The sequence below is a fragment of the Arachis ipaensis genome, chromosome B10 (assembly GCF_059453495.1).
Source record: "Arachis ipaensis isolate K30076 ecotype BB chromosome B10, ASM5945349v1, whole genome shotgun sequence".
Taxonomy (NCBI): domain Eukaryota; kingdom Viridiplantae; phylum Streptophyta; class Magnoliopsida; order Fabales; family Fabaceae; genus Arachis; species Arachis ipaensis.
This window is the reverse complement of record NC_142435.1, coordinates 120649485-120668496: the sequence shown is the minus strand read 5'-3', so window position 1 is coordinate 120668496 and position 19012 is coordinate 120649485. Positions and strand designations below refer to the sequence as shown.

General features: G+C 35.3%; 2 protein-coding genes across 2 annotated transcripts; both read left to right on the top strand.

The window, feature by feature from the left end:
* Positions 1 to 11458: 11458 nt before the first annotated feature.
* Positions 11459 to 12094, top strand: LOC107620957 (uncharacterized). The gene is made up of 3 exons (XM_016323031.1): positions 11459 to 11469; positions 11548 to 11692; positions 11783 to 12094. The coding sequence occupies exons 1-3, from the start codon at positions 11459 to 11461 to the stop codon at positions 12092 to 12094; spliced, it is 468 nt and encodes a 155-aa protein (XP_016178517.1).
* A 5610-nt stretch (positions 12095 to 17704) lies between these two features.
* On the top strand, positions 17705 to 18502 carry LOC107620958 (uncharacterized). Its single transcript, XM_016323032.1, has one exon. The coding sequence runs from the start codon at positions 17705 to 17707 to the stop codon at positions 18500 to 18502; it is 798 nt and encodes a 265-aa protein (XP_016178518.1).
* Positions 18503 to 19012: the final 510 nt, after the last annotated feature.

Sequence of the window (19012 nt, the reverse complement as noted above, 5' to 3'; positions counted from 1 at the left end):
AAGCTGACAGAAAGAAAACCTACCCGTATCCCATATAGTTAATTCTAACCCACCAACCCAAAGTCCTTTTTTTGGGGTCTTCTCTCTTCCAGCAAGCAAGCAGAGATGCTAGCAATGGTGAACGGCGTCTTGGAACTGGCGGCTTCAGAACAGCGACATAAGAACTTTGAAGATGAGAAGACTAGTTGCTCCTACTGCGACGAAGATGTTAATATGACCAGAGGAGGTAGATAGCGGACCGAAAAGAAGAGACTTTCACTGATGCTGTCGTCCTTCAGATCGTTGTCGCACTGAGATGCTTCCGATCGTGTAACTATTGAAGGTGAACTGCTGCAAGGAAGGCATGGATTTAGATCTTATTCTCATACCCTTTTTATTCTGTACGTTTTGATTTGCCAATATTTATGATATATAATGATTTGCTAACATACAAAAATAAAATAATTCATGCCTTTTCGATTTACAGTACCTAATTAGTGCATGTAACTATGGTCATTTTTCTCTTCTGTGTCACGTTTGTCGTTTGTGAGACTCCAAATATAGTAAGATATATTGCTTCTTATTTTAATTTTTTAAAATTAAACTCCATCTTGCCATGTAAATGAAACAAAATAAAAGTTAATCGTTAATTATCATCCTAAATTTGATAATTATTTTATTGACTTAATTCAGATTCTTTAATCCTGAATATTTCAAAAACTTTCCCTTTTTTTTCTTAGATGAATTTTGATAGATACATCAGAATTTCTGCAATCCTTGTCAATAGTGGGACTGAACAGTGCTGTGACTCTCTATAAATATAGCATAGATGATGAAGGTTGTGGTAGGCTTAGAGAAGGGGGTTGAATCTATGCCTTCCTTTTAAGTTGCTGTTATTATCCTTTTAAGACAAACTTTCAATTCTGATTCTGTTTGTACTCAGCAGCGAAAATTTATAAGACAATTTATTTTTGTCTCATGAATATCAGAAAACAGAACACAGTAGATAAGAGAAAAGCTAACACCAGCATGTATCCTGGTTCGGTTGCCTTGTGCTATGCAACCTACGTCCAGTCTCCTCCACAACTATGGAAGAATTTCACTATAGTTAATAGTATTACATACACCAATTTCACAGGATTGACCCAATCCTTTCACACTCAAGTTCTAACCTAACTTGACATTGGCTATGCTAATACCTAACTATTCACTCTTAGTGCTAACCCAACTAAGAAAGGGATACCTTACAGGTACAAGATACAAGACATAGACATACCTAAAGAAATCAGAAAATAACTCTAGGCTTTTCTCTCAAGTGTATCACTCAGCCTTTTTTCACTCATGGCTTTTACTTGAGCTTTCTCACAATGCCTTTTTTCACAAGAAATTACAGAAAGATAAACTTAGAAAAGTACATTACAATCTGTAAAACATGAAGGAGATTGACTTCATCAACAGCCTCTTTGCTATGTGCAAAACCAGATTTGCAAACCTCAGATACAGTTCTTCAGTATTGGCCGAATGCTTCTTTAAAAGAAAGCATTATCCAAGTAGAAGAACTTCTTTACAGAACACAACTCACAAACTCTGGTTTTCTCTCCTTGGTATCTGAATGAACAGCAAGCTTCTTTTATCTCCTTGCATGTTGCATGGTTCTTCTTCCAAGGTCAACACCTTGAGCCTTGAGCTTCACCAACCCACTGTCTCACTTTTTCCCATTAATCCTCACAATGGAAACTTTGCTTCTGACCTTCCTTGGTTAACCGAAAGCCACTTTAACAGCAGAAAAGATTTCTTCAATGGTAAACCCAGATCTTGACCATTGAAACACAACTTGGTCCCCAAGACATATTCTCAACCGTTGATGCACAGCAGTGAGGAACAGAAATCCTCTTTTCCATATAATCTGAAATGGAGTGGCAGAGAGTTGAGATGAAGAGAAGAAAGTGTGTTGCATGTAAAAGGAAATGGGTTACCTTTAACCTAAGCTTGATTTGGTTTGAAATGGGTGATTAGACTTCTGAGTTTCAAGCTTGGACTTTCTCTTTCTTGCTTCTTTGATGATCACCTTAGGAAAGAAGCTTTCTCTTTCTCTTTCTCACTTTTCTGAGTTTGTGATTTGACATGGTAAGAGAAGAGGAGAACGTTGAGTTGGTGAAAGCAAGTGAGAGGACTTTGAAATCAATTCGGGCTTAGATTGGGTTCTACTCAAATTCAGCCAATTAGTTATCTTGCTTTGATTTCTTTGGGCTTTTCTTGCTTTATAGCCCGCCAACCTTGTTTCTTGATTTCAATCAGTTTGGGCTGCTTGCTTTTATATTAGGTTGTTGTAATGTTGAGTTTTGGCCTGTAATACTAAATAATTAGTAATATGCAATTATAATTAATCAACACTAATTATTTATTTTGCCCAAAAATAATGTTTGTTATCACTAATTAAATTTATTAATTTCTTAACTCAACAATCTCCCCCTTGATGACAAACATATTTAAGCAATAACCAAAAGAAATTTAATTTTAGTAAAGTTAGAAAACTTCCCTTTGATTGATGTTTCTTGCTTTAGTGTTGCTCCCCCTTTCCTTTTCAATAGTAGCTCCCCCTAGATTTATGCTTTCCTCTTTGTTCCTGTTTTACATTGTACTTAAGGAGAACATAATAAAGAGCTACACACATTTATCTTGTCTAAGGGATATAGAACAAACAACACCACAGAGTCAGTCCAACATATCATGTCAACAGCAAAAACAAAGTATCAAGGTTAATCAAGGGCAGACTGATATCATATAAAAGCAATTTCCAACTTGCATGTCAATTCATTCCCTGCAATAGCACAGTTGCAACCCAAAATTTATATGCTCAACACTATCATCAGTAGCAATCAGAAATTCACAATTAAATCACAAAAATCAGTAGCATCAAAAGTCAAATTCAGCAGCTAATACTCCCCCTTTTGTCATCAAGAGCGGATAATAAGTAAAATCAATAAAAACAACACCTTAAACCCTGCAGAAAATGGTTAGAGCACAGTCCTAAGGAGCAAAAATGCAACATAAGTCAGAGTTATTACAGTCATCCAAGAGAACCATGTAGCAAAAAATAGATAGTAGCAGCTTCATGTAGCAATCCTAGGCATCAGAACCATTTCCCTCCAAATCATTTTCTTCTTCAACATCAGTGGTGGGATCTTCATCCTTTTGAAGATTATCAATGAAAGTCATGAACACAGTCACTCTATCCCTTGATTTTCTTAGGAAAATTTTTTTTTGCTTGCTTGCTAGCTTCCTTTGCTCCTTGCTCATTGCAATCAAGTGATTGGATTGGGGGACAAGCTCTTGAACAACATCTTTGATCACATTTAGCAGAGCGGATTTCTTCCCAGTAGAGATGGAAGTACCCTCGGTGGAAGGAGCAGAAGATTCTTCGGGGACAAAATCATCATCTTCATCATCTAAGACCATCCGTTCAGATCGAGTAGGTCCTTTGGACTATTTCACTGAACTACCCCCTTTTAGGTATGAATGTCTATTTTGATATTCCTCATTGGTCAAGTCAACAGCAAAATACTCAAATATGCAAGTTAGAAACATGCCATAAGGAAGTGTTTTGTCTTTTTTACTCCTAACAGAGTCAAACATATATCTAACCATCAAGTATGCAAATGAAATTTCAGTTTTGGTGAGAAGGGCATATAAAACAAGAGTATTAGTGTAGAAAACCCTTTGATATGAACCACTTTGAGGCAGTATGATGTGGTTGACCATTCGGTGCAACTGAGCACGTTCATATCCTAGGGCTTTGTGAGTGGGTGTAATGTCATCAATCAAGAAAACATATTCACACATATGAGCCAAGGCATCATTGAAAGAAACACCAACTCTTTCATCCCACTTAACAGAAGCATAAGCACAAGGCCCAACATCAGTATACCTTAATGAGTCACTAATTATTTCATTATTTAAAACTATGTCTCGACCTTTTACATATGAGTGAACAGTGCCTTCATGATATGTCAAGTAAGCATAAGACTCTTTGACCAAAGGTGGGTGCACTGGCTTTTTTATGTTAAAAAAAATGATTCCAGTCCAGAAATACCAAATTTTCAACAAAAGAAAAATCTTTCCTTTTCAGATTCGGTAAATCAACCAAAAAATACTAGACAACAGAAAAAGTGATTTAATCATATAAAAAATTTAAAATAGAGAGTAATTTTAAATATGAAAACCTTTTTTTATTTAAAAAAAACAAATTAAAGTAAAATGAAACACATGTATGATGTAACACTCATTTGGGCCAGAGGTGGTTCATTTTAATGAAACATGTATGGACCACCTAGAATCTGAAACTTAAGATAGGCCCAGATGATTCAGCACGTGCAATAAGGCCAGAGAAAGCAATTTAGAGAGAAGGTTCTTCATTTGCCCAGAATTTTCTCATCCGAACCTGTGAGACCAAACCTTAACAAACACATCAACAAAGCTCAAATAATGAATCATAGCTTAAAATCCCTAGATTAGTCCTAAGCATGCAAAATCTGTCCTCAGCTAATGATTTTGTGAAAATATCTGCTAATTGCTCCTCTGATTTAACAAATTGAATACTAATATCCCCCTTTTGGACATGTTCTCTTATTGAGTGAAATTTCACTTCAATATGCTTAGTCCTAGAGTGTAAAACTGGATTTTTAGAAATATTAATGGCACTCATATTATCACACATCAACAGAATATTTTCAGCATTTAATTTGTAATCGGCAAGCTGTGTTTTTAACCATAAAAGCTGAGAACAACAAGAAGAAGCAGCTATATACTCAGCCTCTGCAGTGGATAAGGTCACTGTTGGTTGCTTCTTACTTGACCAAACATTTAAGGACTTTCCAAGGAAGCAACATAGACCAGAAGTGCTCCTTTTATCAACTCTATCACCAGCAAAATCTACATCACAATAACCAACTGCAGAAAAATCATCAATTTTAGGATACCAAAGACCGAAATTGGATGTGCCATGAACATATCTAATGATCGTTTTAACTGCAGAAAGATGTGAATCTTTTGGTTTAAATTGGAACCTAGAACACAATCTAACACTTTGCACAATGTCGGGTCTAGAGGAAGTTAAGTACATAAGAGAACCAATCATACCTCTATACCTAGTCTCATCAACATCTTTCTCAGTTTCTCCCTTATCTAATTTAGAATTAGGATGCATGGGAGTTCCCATGGGTTTGGCATTTTCCATACCAAATTTCTTAACTAATTCCTTGGCATACTTTTCTTGATGAATGAAAATACCTTTTTCAGTTTGTTTAATTTGCAGCCTAAGGAAGAAATTAAGTTCACCCATCATACTCATGTCAAATTCACTTGTCATGAGTTTTCCAAATTCAGAACAAAGGGATTCATTGGCTGATCCAAAAATAATGTCATCAACATATATTTGGACTTGAATAAAAGAATAATTAGAGTTCTTGATAAATAGAGTTGTGTCAGTGGTACCTCTTTGAAAATCATTTTTCAAAAGAAAAGAGCTAAGTCTCTCATACCAAGCTCTAGGAGCTTGTCTTAAACCATAGAGAGCTTTAGATAATTTGAAAACATGATTAGAATGCTCTTTATTTTCAAAACCAGGAGGCTGCTCCACATACACTTCTCTATCTATCACTCCATTCAAAAATGCACATTTCACATCCATTTGATATAATTTAAAACCACAATATGCAGCATAAGCTAAGAGAAGTCTTATGGCTTCCATTCGGGCAACAGGGGCAAAGGATTCATCAAAGTCTATTCCTTCTTCTTGGTCATATCCTTGTGCCACTAGCCTTGCCTTGTTTCTTGCAATGCTACCATCTTCTCCCAACTTGTTCCGAAAAATCCACTTGGTGCCGGTCACTTTCTTTCCACTTGGCCTTGGAACCAAAGTCCATACTTGGTTCTTTTCAAACTCAAGAAGCTCATCCTCCATAGCTTTAACCCAAGAAGGGTCACTAAGTGCTTCCTTGACGTTTTGAGGCTCTATTTGTGAAAGAAGGGCAATGTTTGATTCTTCATTTGCCTTTCTAGTTGAAGACCTTGTTTGCACTCCATGAGAGACGTCCCCAATGACAAATTCCTTAGGATAATTCTTCAAGAATCTCCATTCATGAGGCCTGGTGGACTTGGAGGCAGACTCAGTTACCAAGGGATTCTGGACGCTGCTTGCTGCAGGATTTCCTTCAGATTCATGAGACAAAATGGAATTGTCTCTTGAATTTTCAGCATTTGCTGTTTCTAGTTCAGCTTGTCCAGAATTTTCTTTTTCATGATTTTGAGCAGTTTCATCTTCCTTTTGAGCTTGATTTCCTGCATCACAATCTTCCAAAATGCTTTGTACCAAGTTAGTATCACAAAATGTAACATGTATGGACTCCTCAATAATCCTAGCATCTTGATGATAAACCCTATATGTTTTATTAGTTGTGGAATATCCTACAAACAAACACTCATAAGCCTTTGGATCAAATTTTCCCAAATTTTCTTTGTTATTTAAAATAAAACATTTGCATCCAAAGATGTGCAAGTAATCTAAGTTTGGTGGGTAGCCTTTCCAAAGTTCATAAGGGGTTTTCTTCAAAAATTTCCTTATGATTGTTCTATTTAAAATGTGGCAAGCTGTGTTTACCGCTTCAGCCCAAAGGAATTTTGGAACATTACTCTCACAAAGCATAGCTCTTGTCATCTCTTGTATGCTTCTATTTCTTCTTTCCACAACACCATTTTGTTGTGGTGTTCTTGGACAAGAGAAGTTGTGAGATATTTCAAATTCCTCACAAAAGGATTCAAACAAATTATTTTCAAATTTAGTTCCATGATCGCTTCTTATAGAAGAGATTTTCAAATCCTTTTCATTTTGAATTTTCTTGCAAAAATGTTTAAAGGCCGAAAAGGCTTCATTTTTGTGTGCAAGAAATAAAACCCAACCAAACCTAGTGTAGTCATCCACAATAACTAAACCATAATATTTACCACCTAGGCTTTGAGTTCTTGTTAGACCAAATAAATCAATGTGTAGCAACTCAAGTGGTCTTTTTAGTAGAGATGTCTTCCTTTGGTTTAAAAAAACCTTTTGTTTGTTTTTCCATTTGGCAAGCATCACAAGTGATGTCTTTGTCAAACTTTATCAAAGGAATACCTCTTACTAATTCTTCCTTTACAAGTTTGTTTATTTGAAACATACTTGCATGACCCAATCTCTTGTGCCATAACCACTTTTCAGATTCTTTAGAGTGAAGACAAGCTACATTTTGATCCTTTAGTTCATCAAGAGTAAGTCCATACATATTATTAAAATGCTTGGCAACAAACATCACTTCATTTGTCTTTTCATTAACAACACAGCATTCAAGTCTTTTGAAAGTCACTAAATATCCTAAATCACACAGCTGACTTATACTCAAAAGATTGTGCTTCAAACCACATACCAAAAGTACATCATCAATGAAAGTAGATTGCTTATTACCTACTTTTCCAACAGCAATGATTTTACCTTTACCATCATCTCCAAAGGTCACAAAACCTCCATCATACTTGTTTAGTTTGATGAAGTAGGTTGACCTTCCAGTCATGTGCCTTGAACATCCACTATCCATGTACCACATGTCCTTTTTGTTCTTGGATGCTAGGCAAATCTGCATGAAGAGTTTCAAGTAGCCTTAGGTATCCAAATTAATTTGGATCCTTTGAAGTTAATCCATCTTGGTTGCCCAAGTGTATTGAAATCACAAACAACATTATAAACTTTGTTTCCAACAACTCTTTTTTCAATGAAACATTGTTCATATGAGTGACCAAATTTCTTACAATTGACTTCAGATGTGTGTCGCTGAAATTGAGGTGAGTTATATTGCTTGAAATGATTAAAGTGTTGAAATTTTCTGGTTTTTGGAGGAGATGCATTTCTTTTGACAAACTGATTTTTATTAAAGTTGTTCCTCTTTGCAAAAGCATTTTCACCAAAATTTCTTTGAACATTTTTACCTTTCGAATATGAGGTTTTGTTGTAAAATGGTGGTTTCTTGAAAACAACCTCATTTTTCGAAATGTAACCCAAACCTGGCAGGTTTGAACTCGGATCAGTTCTTGGTGAAGGCTCAGTTTCACTTGTGTATACTTCATCAAATTTTTCTTTAAAAGTTGAAACATGTCCAATACCCAATTTGTTTGGTATGGATTTGGTATTTGATGAAGAAGCCACAAATTTTATAGAGGAAGTGTTGGAAACTGCATCTTCCTTGGCTATGTAGCCTAAACCAGATTTTTCAAATAATGGTATTTGACTTGCAAGTAATTTGTCCAAGTTACTAGAACCTTGAGCAAATTTTGCTAAGTCACCATTCAGCCTTTTAATCATGTCATTTAATCTTTCATTTTCAGCAATTAACTCATGAGAAGGATCCACAATATGCTTTCCTTTTAATTTTTCAAGTTCAGATTTTAGAAATCTGTTTTCTTCAATAATGTCTAAAGCACATTCAGTTTCCTTCACTTTTTCTTTTAAAAAATTATTTTCATCTCTTAATACATCTCTTTCAGATCTGCACTCATTGTACTTGTCAAGCAGTTTTGAGGTATTTAAGGTGAAATCATCAATAATAGCATGTAGATCATCCATAGACAAATCAAAGTAATTTACCTCATCAAAGTTTTTGTTTCCAGCCATGAAACAGTCTTTGTCTTTACCTTCAGACTCTTCTTCTTCATTTGAGTCGTTCTCGAGATCCTCCCAAGCTGCCATGAGCATTCTCTTCCTTTCTTTCTTTCCTTTGTCCTCCTTTTTGAGCTTTGGACAATTTAGCTTGAAGTGTCCAGCCTCCTTGCAATGATGGCACGTCACCTTGCTCAAGTCGATCTTGTGCTCCTTTGAGCTTGAACCCTTATTCTTCATCATCCTTCTAAATTTTCTAGCAAAAAACAAAAGCTCGTCATCTGAAATACCATCACTAGACTCACTCTCTTTCGGTTCTATTTGTGACTTGAGGGCTATTCCTTTTTCTTTGAGTCTGTGTTTGTGTGTGTGGCTTCATAGGCAAGGAGTTTTCCTCTCAGCTCATCATAGGTTATGGGACTTATGTTGTTACTCTCGGTTAGGACAGTGGCAGTGTTTTCCCATTCTTTTGTGAGGCTTCTAAGGAGTTTTCTCACCAAGGTTTGTTCTGCATAGTTTGTACCCATAACATCAAGGTTGTTGATTATGATTGAGAATCTCTCAAACGCTTCATCAATGCTTTCTTCATCCTTCATGCTAAACATCTCGTACTCTTTTCGCAGCATATCAATCCTCGTTTCTTTTACTTGTTTGGTGCCTTCGTGTGTAACCTAGAGTTTTTCCCAGATTTTTTTGGCTGTCTTGCATCTAGATACCTTTCGGTACTCTTCAAAGCTGATAGCACAGTGAAGAAGGTTGATTGCTTTAGCATTCAACTCTATCTTCTTCTTATCATCTTCATTCTATTCAGCTTCTTCTTTTGGAGTCACCACTCCATCAGCACTTGTTTTTGTTGGGATCTTTGGACCCGTCACAATAATCTTCCATATGTTGTAGTCAATGAATTGGATGAAAATCCTTATCCTTTCTTTCCAGTAGGAGTAGTTCTTTCCATTGAAGAAAGGTGGCCGGTTGTTTGACTGGCCTTCAGTGAGGGTGTAGGCAATTGTGGTTGTGCCCAAGTTGTTTGCCATTGGATCTTTGCTCCAAGTGGTTAAGCTTGATTCTTGAGACCTTAGCTCCTGATACCAATTGAAGGTTGTGGTAGGCTTAGAGAAGGGGGGTTGAATTTATGCCTTCCTTTTAAGTTGCTGTTATTATCCTTTTAAGACAAACTTTCAATTCTGATTCTGTTTGTACTCAGCAGCGGAAATTTATAAGACAATTTATTTTTGTCTCATGAATATCAGAAAACAGAACACAGCAGAGAAGAGAAAAGCTAACACCAGCATGTATCCTGGTTCGGTTGCCTTGTGCTATGCAACCTACGTCCAATCTCCTCCACAACTATGGAAGAATTTCACTATAGTTAACAGTATTACATACACCAATTTCACAGGATTGACCCAATCCTTTCACACTCAAGTTCTAACCTAACTTGACATTGGCTATGCTAATACCTAACTATTCACTCTTAGTGCTAACCCAACTAAGAAAGGGATACCTTACAGGTACAAGATACAAGACATAGACATACCTAAAGAAATCAAAAAATAACTCTAGGCTTTTCTCTCAAGTGTATCACTCAGCCTTTTTTCACTCATGGCTTTTACTTGAGCTTTCTCACAATGCCTTTTTCACAAGAAATTACAGAAAGATAAACTTAGAAAAGTACATTACAATCTGTAAAACATGAAGGAGATTGACTTCATCAACAGCCTCTTTGCTATGTGCAAAACCAGATTTGCAAACCTTAGATACAGTTCTTTAGTATTGGCCGAATGCTTCTTTTAAAGAAAGCATTATCCAAGTAGAGGAACTTCTTTACAGAACACAACTCACAAACTCTGGTTTTCTCTCCTTGGTATCTAAATGAACAGCAAGCTTCTTTTATCTCCTTGCATGTTGCTTGGTTCTTCTTCCAAGGTCAACACCTTGAGCCTTGAGCTTCACCAACCCACTGTCTCACTTTTTCCCATTAATCCTCACAATGGAAACTTTGCTTCTGACCTTCCTTGGTTGACTGAAAGCCACTTTAACAGCAGAAAAGATTTCTTCAATGGTAAACCCAGATCTTGACTATTGAAACACAACTTGGTCCCCAAGACATATTCTCAACCATTGATGCACAGCAGTGAGGAACAAAAATCCTCTTTTCCATATAATATGAAATGGAGTGGCAGAAAGTTGAAGATGAAGAGAAGAAAGTGTGTTGCATGTAAAAGGAAATAGGTTACCTTTAACCTAAGCTTGATTTGGTTTGAAATGGGTGATTAGACTTCTGAGTTTCAAGCTTGGACTTTCTCTTTCTTGCTTCTTTGATGATCACCTTAGGAAAGAAGCTTTCTCTTTCTCTTTCTCACTTTTCTGAGTTTGTGATTTGACATGGTCAGAGAAGAGGAGAACGTTGAGTTGGTGAAAGCAAGTGAGAGGACTTTGAAATCAATTCGGGCTAGGATTGGGTTCTACTCAAATTCAGCCTATTAGTTATCTTGCTTTGATTTCTTTGGGCTTTTCTTGCTTTATAGCCCGCCAACCTTGTTTCTTGATTTCAATCAGTTTGGGCTGCTTGCTTTTATATTAGGTTGTTGTAATGTTGAGTTTTGGCCTGTAATACTAAATAATTAGTAATATGCAATTATAATTAATCAACACTAATTATTTATTTTACCCAAAAATAATGTTTGTCATCACTAATTAAATTTATTAATTTCTTAACTCAACAGATGATCATCATACTTACTCTTTATCTATAGTGAAATTCATAGTATTTTGGTAATTTTGTTGTGACGGGTAGCAATGGCAGCCAAGTAAGTTCATGTGCTATGTGGTGAATTTCATAATATATTTTTTTATCTTTCACTAAACATGAGGATTTTGATTTTTAGGTATGATCTCATCAAGCATATCAATGCTGCTCCAGAGCATAAGGTGTGGAAGCTCATAGTACGTGTCATTAGACTTTGTACCATCTCTCACTTTGCGAATTCTGAGATGAAGGCACCTATTGAGATGGTTGTCCTTGATAAAGAGGTAAAATCTTCTCTTTGCATTTAAGGTTTTCTTTTGTAATTGAGCAATAAACCTCATTTATCTATGACCCTATAAAACTAATGCATTTAGGGGGAGACAATTCATTGCTCTATTAAAAGCATATTTGTTTCTATCTTCGAGAGCCTACTCATTGAGCGCAATGTGTACGTGGTTACTAATTTTGCAGTTGCTTTAAATACCATCAAGTTCAAGCCTACTAGACACGAATTTAGAATCCACTTCAAGAGGGACACGATTGTGCGTCCGGTACAAGATTCTTCAGTTCCATTGAATGGATTCAATTTTGTTCAGTTCAAAAAAATTCATGCAGAGTCTAAGGAAGATGGTTATTTAGTTGATAAGTACTTTGTTAGAGTAATCTATAATGCATGTGTTGTTTAATTCCTTGAAATCTAATTTTTTAAGCAAAATAATTTATCGATCTAATTGTATTACATAATATATCTATATTTAATGTATGTTATTTGAATTGGCTGATTTATATGTATAATACCAAAAAAATTGTATTATTTAGTAAAACTTTTCTTCAATTCGTTAATAAAAATATTATTTGTACACTAAAATCAGCCACTAAAATTTGGCACCAATGTATTTGTGTATAAATACAAATGTAGTTTAATTTATTTTCGATGTGTATTTGTATTTCAGCATGTATTTTATACTGGTCACTGACTTTGGTGGCTAATTTTGGTGTACACGTAGCATAACTTATTCGTTAATGGCTTTGTTTTCTATTCTTATATGTTTTATTTTAACACATTTAAAGGCAGATTTCATATATAGCAATTAAAGAATTGGTGCCTTTAAAAGTATCGTTGGTAACAAGTACTAACCTATTTTTCTTTTTGTTTGTTCACGAACTTCAATTTTTTAGTTCTAACTATTTATTAACAGTCTTTTATTTTTTATTTTTAAGAAAATTAAAAAAATCCAATTTTAAAGTAAAAAAATTTGGACAAAATGTCATTTTTGGACAAAAATTTAAACAAATAGAGTTTTGTTAATATATAGATTGGTGCCTTTATTTTGCTGACGTGATAGGTTAGCTTGCCTCTAAGGGTAACTTGGTCGAGTTCACAATGGACGGGAAGCCGTCAAGTTATATCACCATAGAACTTGATGATCCTAAGTAATGCTTAATATATTTTTGATAGTAGCCTTTGTTTTAAAATCTTATTTGAAATTTTGTACCTCTCTTTAATCTACATGCATTGATATTTTTTATTGGGGAGGACAGAAATTAAGGGTTATGTTGTGGTAGGTTACGTTATGGCAGTCTTTGGTTCTTGACTTGCTCAAATATCTGAAAGAATACCCGTGTTATCTAGATTATTTTTTTATGAATAGTAGATGTAGGTTTACTTGTTGTAATTTTTTTATAACGAGAGTACATCAGGAATACATAATATACAAGGTGTAATAATTCAACAAAATTTTTTTAAGAAATTTTTCATTCTTTTCATTTTACCATTCCACAAACACCACAAAACCAGCATTTATTCTCGCGTTCATAGTTTCCATAGTTTCCTAATCCAGTTTAAACAAAGCATTAAAGGCATCATCAAAATAAGACAACTTCTCCATGTGATAGAAAACATATGGATGTTTCTGTAAAGAATCTCAAAATCGATTTTTTGAATAAATGAAAGAAATATATCCAGTTTTCTCGGAAGATAACCCAATAAACTCAACAAATTTTATAATAGGAGTACATTAGGAGAACATTATAATATAATATATAAGGTGTAATAACTCAACAAATTTTTTTTAAGAAACTTTTCATTCTTTTCATATTTACATTCCACAAACACCACGAAACCCAACATTTATTTTCGCGTTCAGAGTTTCATTAGGTTCCTGTTCCAGTTCCAGTTTGAACAAAGCTTTAAAGGTATCATCAAAATAAGACAACTTCTCCATGTGATAGGAAACATATAGATATATGTTTCCATAAAGAATCCCATAAACAATTTTGTTGAATAAATAAAAAAAATATGTCCAATTTTCTTAAAAGATGACCCAATAAACTGCGAATCATGGTAGCAATTAAAATAAAATCTTGTTTTTAGTTATTCAGTAGCTCGTCTCCAACTGATCACGTCCTCCACAAACCCCAACAAGCACCCCCTCCTGTTACAAATAACCAAATTCCAGTTTTCGAATTTCTTGCTCCACATGCATGTTTGCATTGTGCATGCTCTCCAATCACGAGAGACAACCCAATATGAGACACCAGACAATCATGTAGTTATCGATTTGTTTATCGATTTCATTCCTCCAAAGGATGAAGTGGATGTAATTTTACTTGTTGTAATTTTTTCAATAATAGGAGTACATCAACAAATATTTTTGTAAGAAATTTTTCTTTCTTTTCATTTTTACATTCCACAAACACTACGAAACCCAGTATTTATTCTCGCTTTCATAGTTTCCTTAGTTTTCTCATCCAGTTTAAACAAAATGTTAAAGGCATCATCAAAATAAGACAACTTCTCCATGTGATAGGAAACACATGGATGTTTCTATAAAGAATCTTAAAATCGATTTTGTTGAATAAATAAAAGAAATATATCCAATTTTTCTCAAAAGATAACCCAATAAACTGTGAATCACGGTAGCAATTAAAATAAAATCTTGCTTTTGGTTATTCAGTAGCTCTTCTCCAACTGAATCACGTACTCCACAAACCCCCAACAAGAACCCCCTCCTGTTACAAACAACCAAATTTCAGTATTCGAATTTCTTTCCCTACATACATGTTTGCATTGTGCATGCTCTCTAATCACGAGAGATAACCCAATATGAGACACCTGACCATCATGTGGTTATCGATTTGTTTATCTACTTCATTCCTCAAAAGGTTAGAGTAGATATAGGTTTACTTGTTGGAATTTTTTTATAATATGAGTACACTAAGAGTACATAATAATATAATATATAAGGTGTAATAATTCAACAAATATTTTTTGAAGAAACTTTTCATTCTTTTCATATTTACATTCCATAAACAGTATGAAACCCAACATTTATTCTCACGTTCAGAGTTTCATAGGAATTCTCATCCAGTTTGAACAAAGCTTTAAAGACATCATCAAAATAAGACAACTTCTTCATGTGATAGGAACATAAAGAATCCCATAAACAATTTTGTTGAATAAATGAAAGAAATATGTCAAATTTTCTCAAAAGATGACCCAATAAACTTCAAATCACGGTAGCAATTAAAATAAAATCTTGCTTTTGGTTATTCAATAGCTCCTCACCAATTGATCACGTACTCCACAACCCCCAACAAGCACCCCCTGCTGTTACAAACAATCAAATTCCAGTTTTTGAATTTCTTGTTCCACATACATGTTTGCATTGTGCATGCTCTCTAATCACGAGAGACAACCCAATATGAGACATCTGATAATCATGTAGTTATCGATTTGTTTATCTACTTCATTCCTACAAAGGGTGAAGTGGGTGTAGGTTTACTTGTTGTAATTTTTATTCAATAATAGGAGTACATCATCAAATATTTTTTTAAGAAATTTTTCTTTCTTTTCATTTTTACATTCCACAGACACTACGAAACCCAGCATTTATTCTCGCTTTCATAGTTTCCTTAGTTTTCTCATCCAGTTTAAACAAAACGTTAAAGGCATCGTCAAAATAAGACAACTTCTCTATGTGATAGGAAATATATGGATGTTTCCATAAAGAATCTCAAAATTGATTTGGTTGAATAAATGAAAGAAATATATCCAATTTTTCTCGGAAGATAACCCAATAAACTATGAATCACGGTAGCGATTAAAATAAAATCTTGCTTTTGGTTATTCAGTAGCTCTTCTCCAACTTAATCATGTACTTCACGAACCCCCAACAGGCACCCCCTCCTGTTACAAACAACCAAATTTCAGTGTTCGAATTTCTTCCCCTACATATATGTTTGCATTGTGCATGCTCTCTAATCACGAGAGACAACCCAATATGAGACACCTGACCATCATGTGGTTATCGATTTGTTTATCTACTTCATTCCTCAAAAGGTTAGAGTAGATATAGGTTTACTTGTTGTAATTTTTTTATAATATGAGTACATTAGGAGTACATAATAATATAATATATAAGGTGTAATAACTCAACAAATATTTTTTTAAGAAACTTTTTATTCTTTTCAAATTTACATTCCACAAACACTACGAAACCCAGTATTTATTCTCGCTTTCATAGTTTCCTTAGTTTTCTCATCCAGTTTAAACAAAATGTTAAAGGCATCATCAAAATAAGACAACTTCTCCATGTGATAGGAAACACATGGATGTTTCTATAAAGAATCTTAAAATCGATTTTGTTGAATAAATAAAAGAAATATATCCAATTTTTCTCAAAAGATAACCCAATAAACTGTGAATCACGGTAGCAATTAAAATAAAATCTTGCTTTTGGTTATTCAGTAGCTCTTCTCCAACTGAATCACGTACTCCACAAACCCCCAACAAGAACCCCCTCCTGTTACAAACAACCAAATTTCAGTATTCGAATTTCTTTCCCTACATACATGTTTGCATTGTGCATGCTCTCTAATCACGAGAGACAACCCAATATGAGACACCTGACCATCATGTGGTTATCGATTTGTTTATCTACTTCATTCCTCAAAAGGTTAGAGTAGATATAGGTTTACTTGTTGTAATTTTTTTATAATATGAGTATATTAGGAGTACATAATAATATAATATATAAGGTGTAATAACTCAACAAATATTTTTTTAAGAAACTTTTTATTCTTTTCAAATTTACATTCCACAAACACCACGAAATCCAACATTTATTTTCGCGTTCAGAGTTTCATTGGGTTTTTCATCCAGTTTGAACAAAGCTTTAAAGGCATCATCAGAATAAGACAACTTCTCCATGTGATAGGAAACATATAGATATATGTTTCCGTAAAGAATCCCATAAACAATTTTGTTGAATAAATGAAAGAAATATGTCCAATTTTCTCGAAAGATGACCCAATAAACTTCAAATCACGGTAGCAATTAAAATAAAATCTTGCTTTTGGTTATTCAATAGCTCTTCTCCGATCACGTACTCCACAAACCCCAACAAGCACCCCTCCTATTACAAACAACCAAATTCAGTTTTTGAATTTCTTGCACCACATACATGTTTGCATTGTGCATGCTCTCTAATCACGAGAGATAACCCAATATGAGACACCTGACAATCATGTAATTATCGATTTGTTTATCTACTTCATTCCTCCAAAGGGTGAAGTGGATGTAGGTTAACTTGTTGTAATTTTTTAAAAAATAGGAGTACATAATATATAAAGTGTAATAACTCAACAAATATTTTTTTAAGAAATTTTTCTTTCTTTTCATTTTTACATTCCACAAACACTACGAAACCCAGCATTTATTCTCGCTTTCATAGTTTCCTTAGTTTCCTCATCCAGTTTAAACAAAGCGTTAAAGACTTTATCAAAATAAGACAACTTTTCCAGGAAATATATGGATGTTTTAAAAAAGAATGTCAAAAGGAAAACGAAAGGGAGGAGAAATGAAATTTCCTAGAAAGGGCATCAGCCACCTTGTTCTCTGTCCCTGCCTTATATTTAATGTCAAAATTGTATCCCAGTAACTTGGATAACCATTTCTGCTGGCCTTCATCTACGACTCCCTGATCTAATAAAAACTTCAAGGACTGTTGATCAGTAAAAACCGTGAATTGCTGTCCCATGAGGTAGTGTTTCCACTTTTGAACAGCTAGGACAATTGCCATCAACTCTCTTTCGTAGACAGATTTCCGCTGGGCTGTTTTTGAGAGTTTTTGGCTCATAAAAGCAATTGGCCAAACTCAAATATAAAGGGAGGCTAGTGCTTGCAAAAACCTCTAAATAGATTCCAAAAATTCTGATGGAATTTCATAGCTCCAAGCTGGGTGGCCATTCGGGCTTCTTTAGAACTTACAAGAGGTGTGTATAAGTGCTATACGATGATTTTTAGTTCTTGGAATATTAGGAGGTTGAAGGGGGTTGGTAAACTAAGTATGATTAAGAATTTTCGGAGAAAGTTTAATGTGCATATGCTAGGCTTGATAGAGACTAAGACAGAGATGGTGACAAATTTTGATATAGCGCAACTGTGGGGAAATGGCGCAGTTAAATGGGAGTTAGTTGGTTCGGTTGGTGCTGCAGGGGGACTGTTATTAATGTGGGACGACATGGTGTTTCGGATGAACAACTGTTATAAAGGGGCTCGCTGGATATGCTTGGAAGGTGTGCTGCTAAAAACTAACTTTCCCTGTGCTTTCTGTCTAGTTTATGGGCCACATGAAATGGCGGAAAAACTCATTATGTGGGAAGAGTTGAGCTTCCTATCTGGGTTATGCCAAGTACCGTTCTGTTATATGGGGGATTTTAACGAGGTCACTCATGTAGAAGAGAGAAATGGTGCTACCTCTTTAACAGTGTCCGCAGAAGAGTTTAAATCGTGGATACAGGATATGGAGTTAGTGGACTTGGCAATAACTGATCGCTTATTCACCTGGTTCAGAGGGCAATCATGTAGCCGCATTGATAGGGGACTGGTTAGTTTAGAGTGGCTAGAAGAGTTTCCTGATACAAGACTGAGAGGGGGACCTAGAGGGTTATCAGACCATTGCCCAATGATCTTGGAGGTTACCCGGATTAGCGGGGGACCAAGACCGTTTCGGAGCTTGGATTCGTGGTTTACCCATGATGGGTTCTTGAGAATGGTAAAGGAGGAGTGGAGGAACTTGGGGGAGGGTTAGTTCATTGATAAACTAAAGGCTCTGACGACTCCGCTGAGCAGATGGCATAGAGCCAATTTTGGGAATATGGACCAAAGAATTACACAGCTGGAGGATGAAATTAAGAAAGTAGATGACATGGTAAGTACTGGCACGGCTGATGGGACTATTGAAGCAAGAAGGAGAGCGTTGGTAAGCTTCTGTAGAAAATGGTATATCAGGAAGGAGTTTCATTGGAAGCAAATGTCCAGATCGTGGCATGTGAAGGAAATGGATAAAAATACCCGCTACTTCCACAATCTAGCCTCAACACGAAGAAGGTCGAATATGATTGATTCCTTAATGGTTAATGGGAGGTTGATAAGGAACCAGGCGAGGATCAAGACGGCTATTCGAGACTTCTATAAGGGGTTGTACCACCAAGAGACATCGCCAGTGATTGGGTTCAGGGACGGGCTTGTAAAGCAGATCAACGAGGAAGAGGCACTGGAGCTAGAGATGCTGCCAACTATTGAAGAAATAAAGGAGGCA

Coding starts and splice junctions, on each gene's coding strand:
- LOC107620957 (XM_016323031.1), top strand. Junction 11,693..11,782: donor TGGTTGTCCTTGATAAAGAG/GTAAAATCTTCT, acceptor TAATGCATTTAG/GGGGAGACAATTCATTGCTC.
- LOC107620958 (XM_016323032.1), top strand. CDS start 17,705: ATGATTTTTAGTTCTTGGAATATTAGGAGGTTGAAGGGGGTTGGTAAA.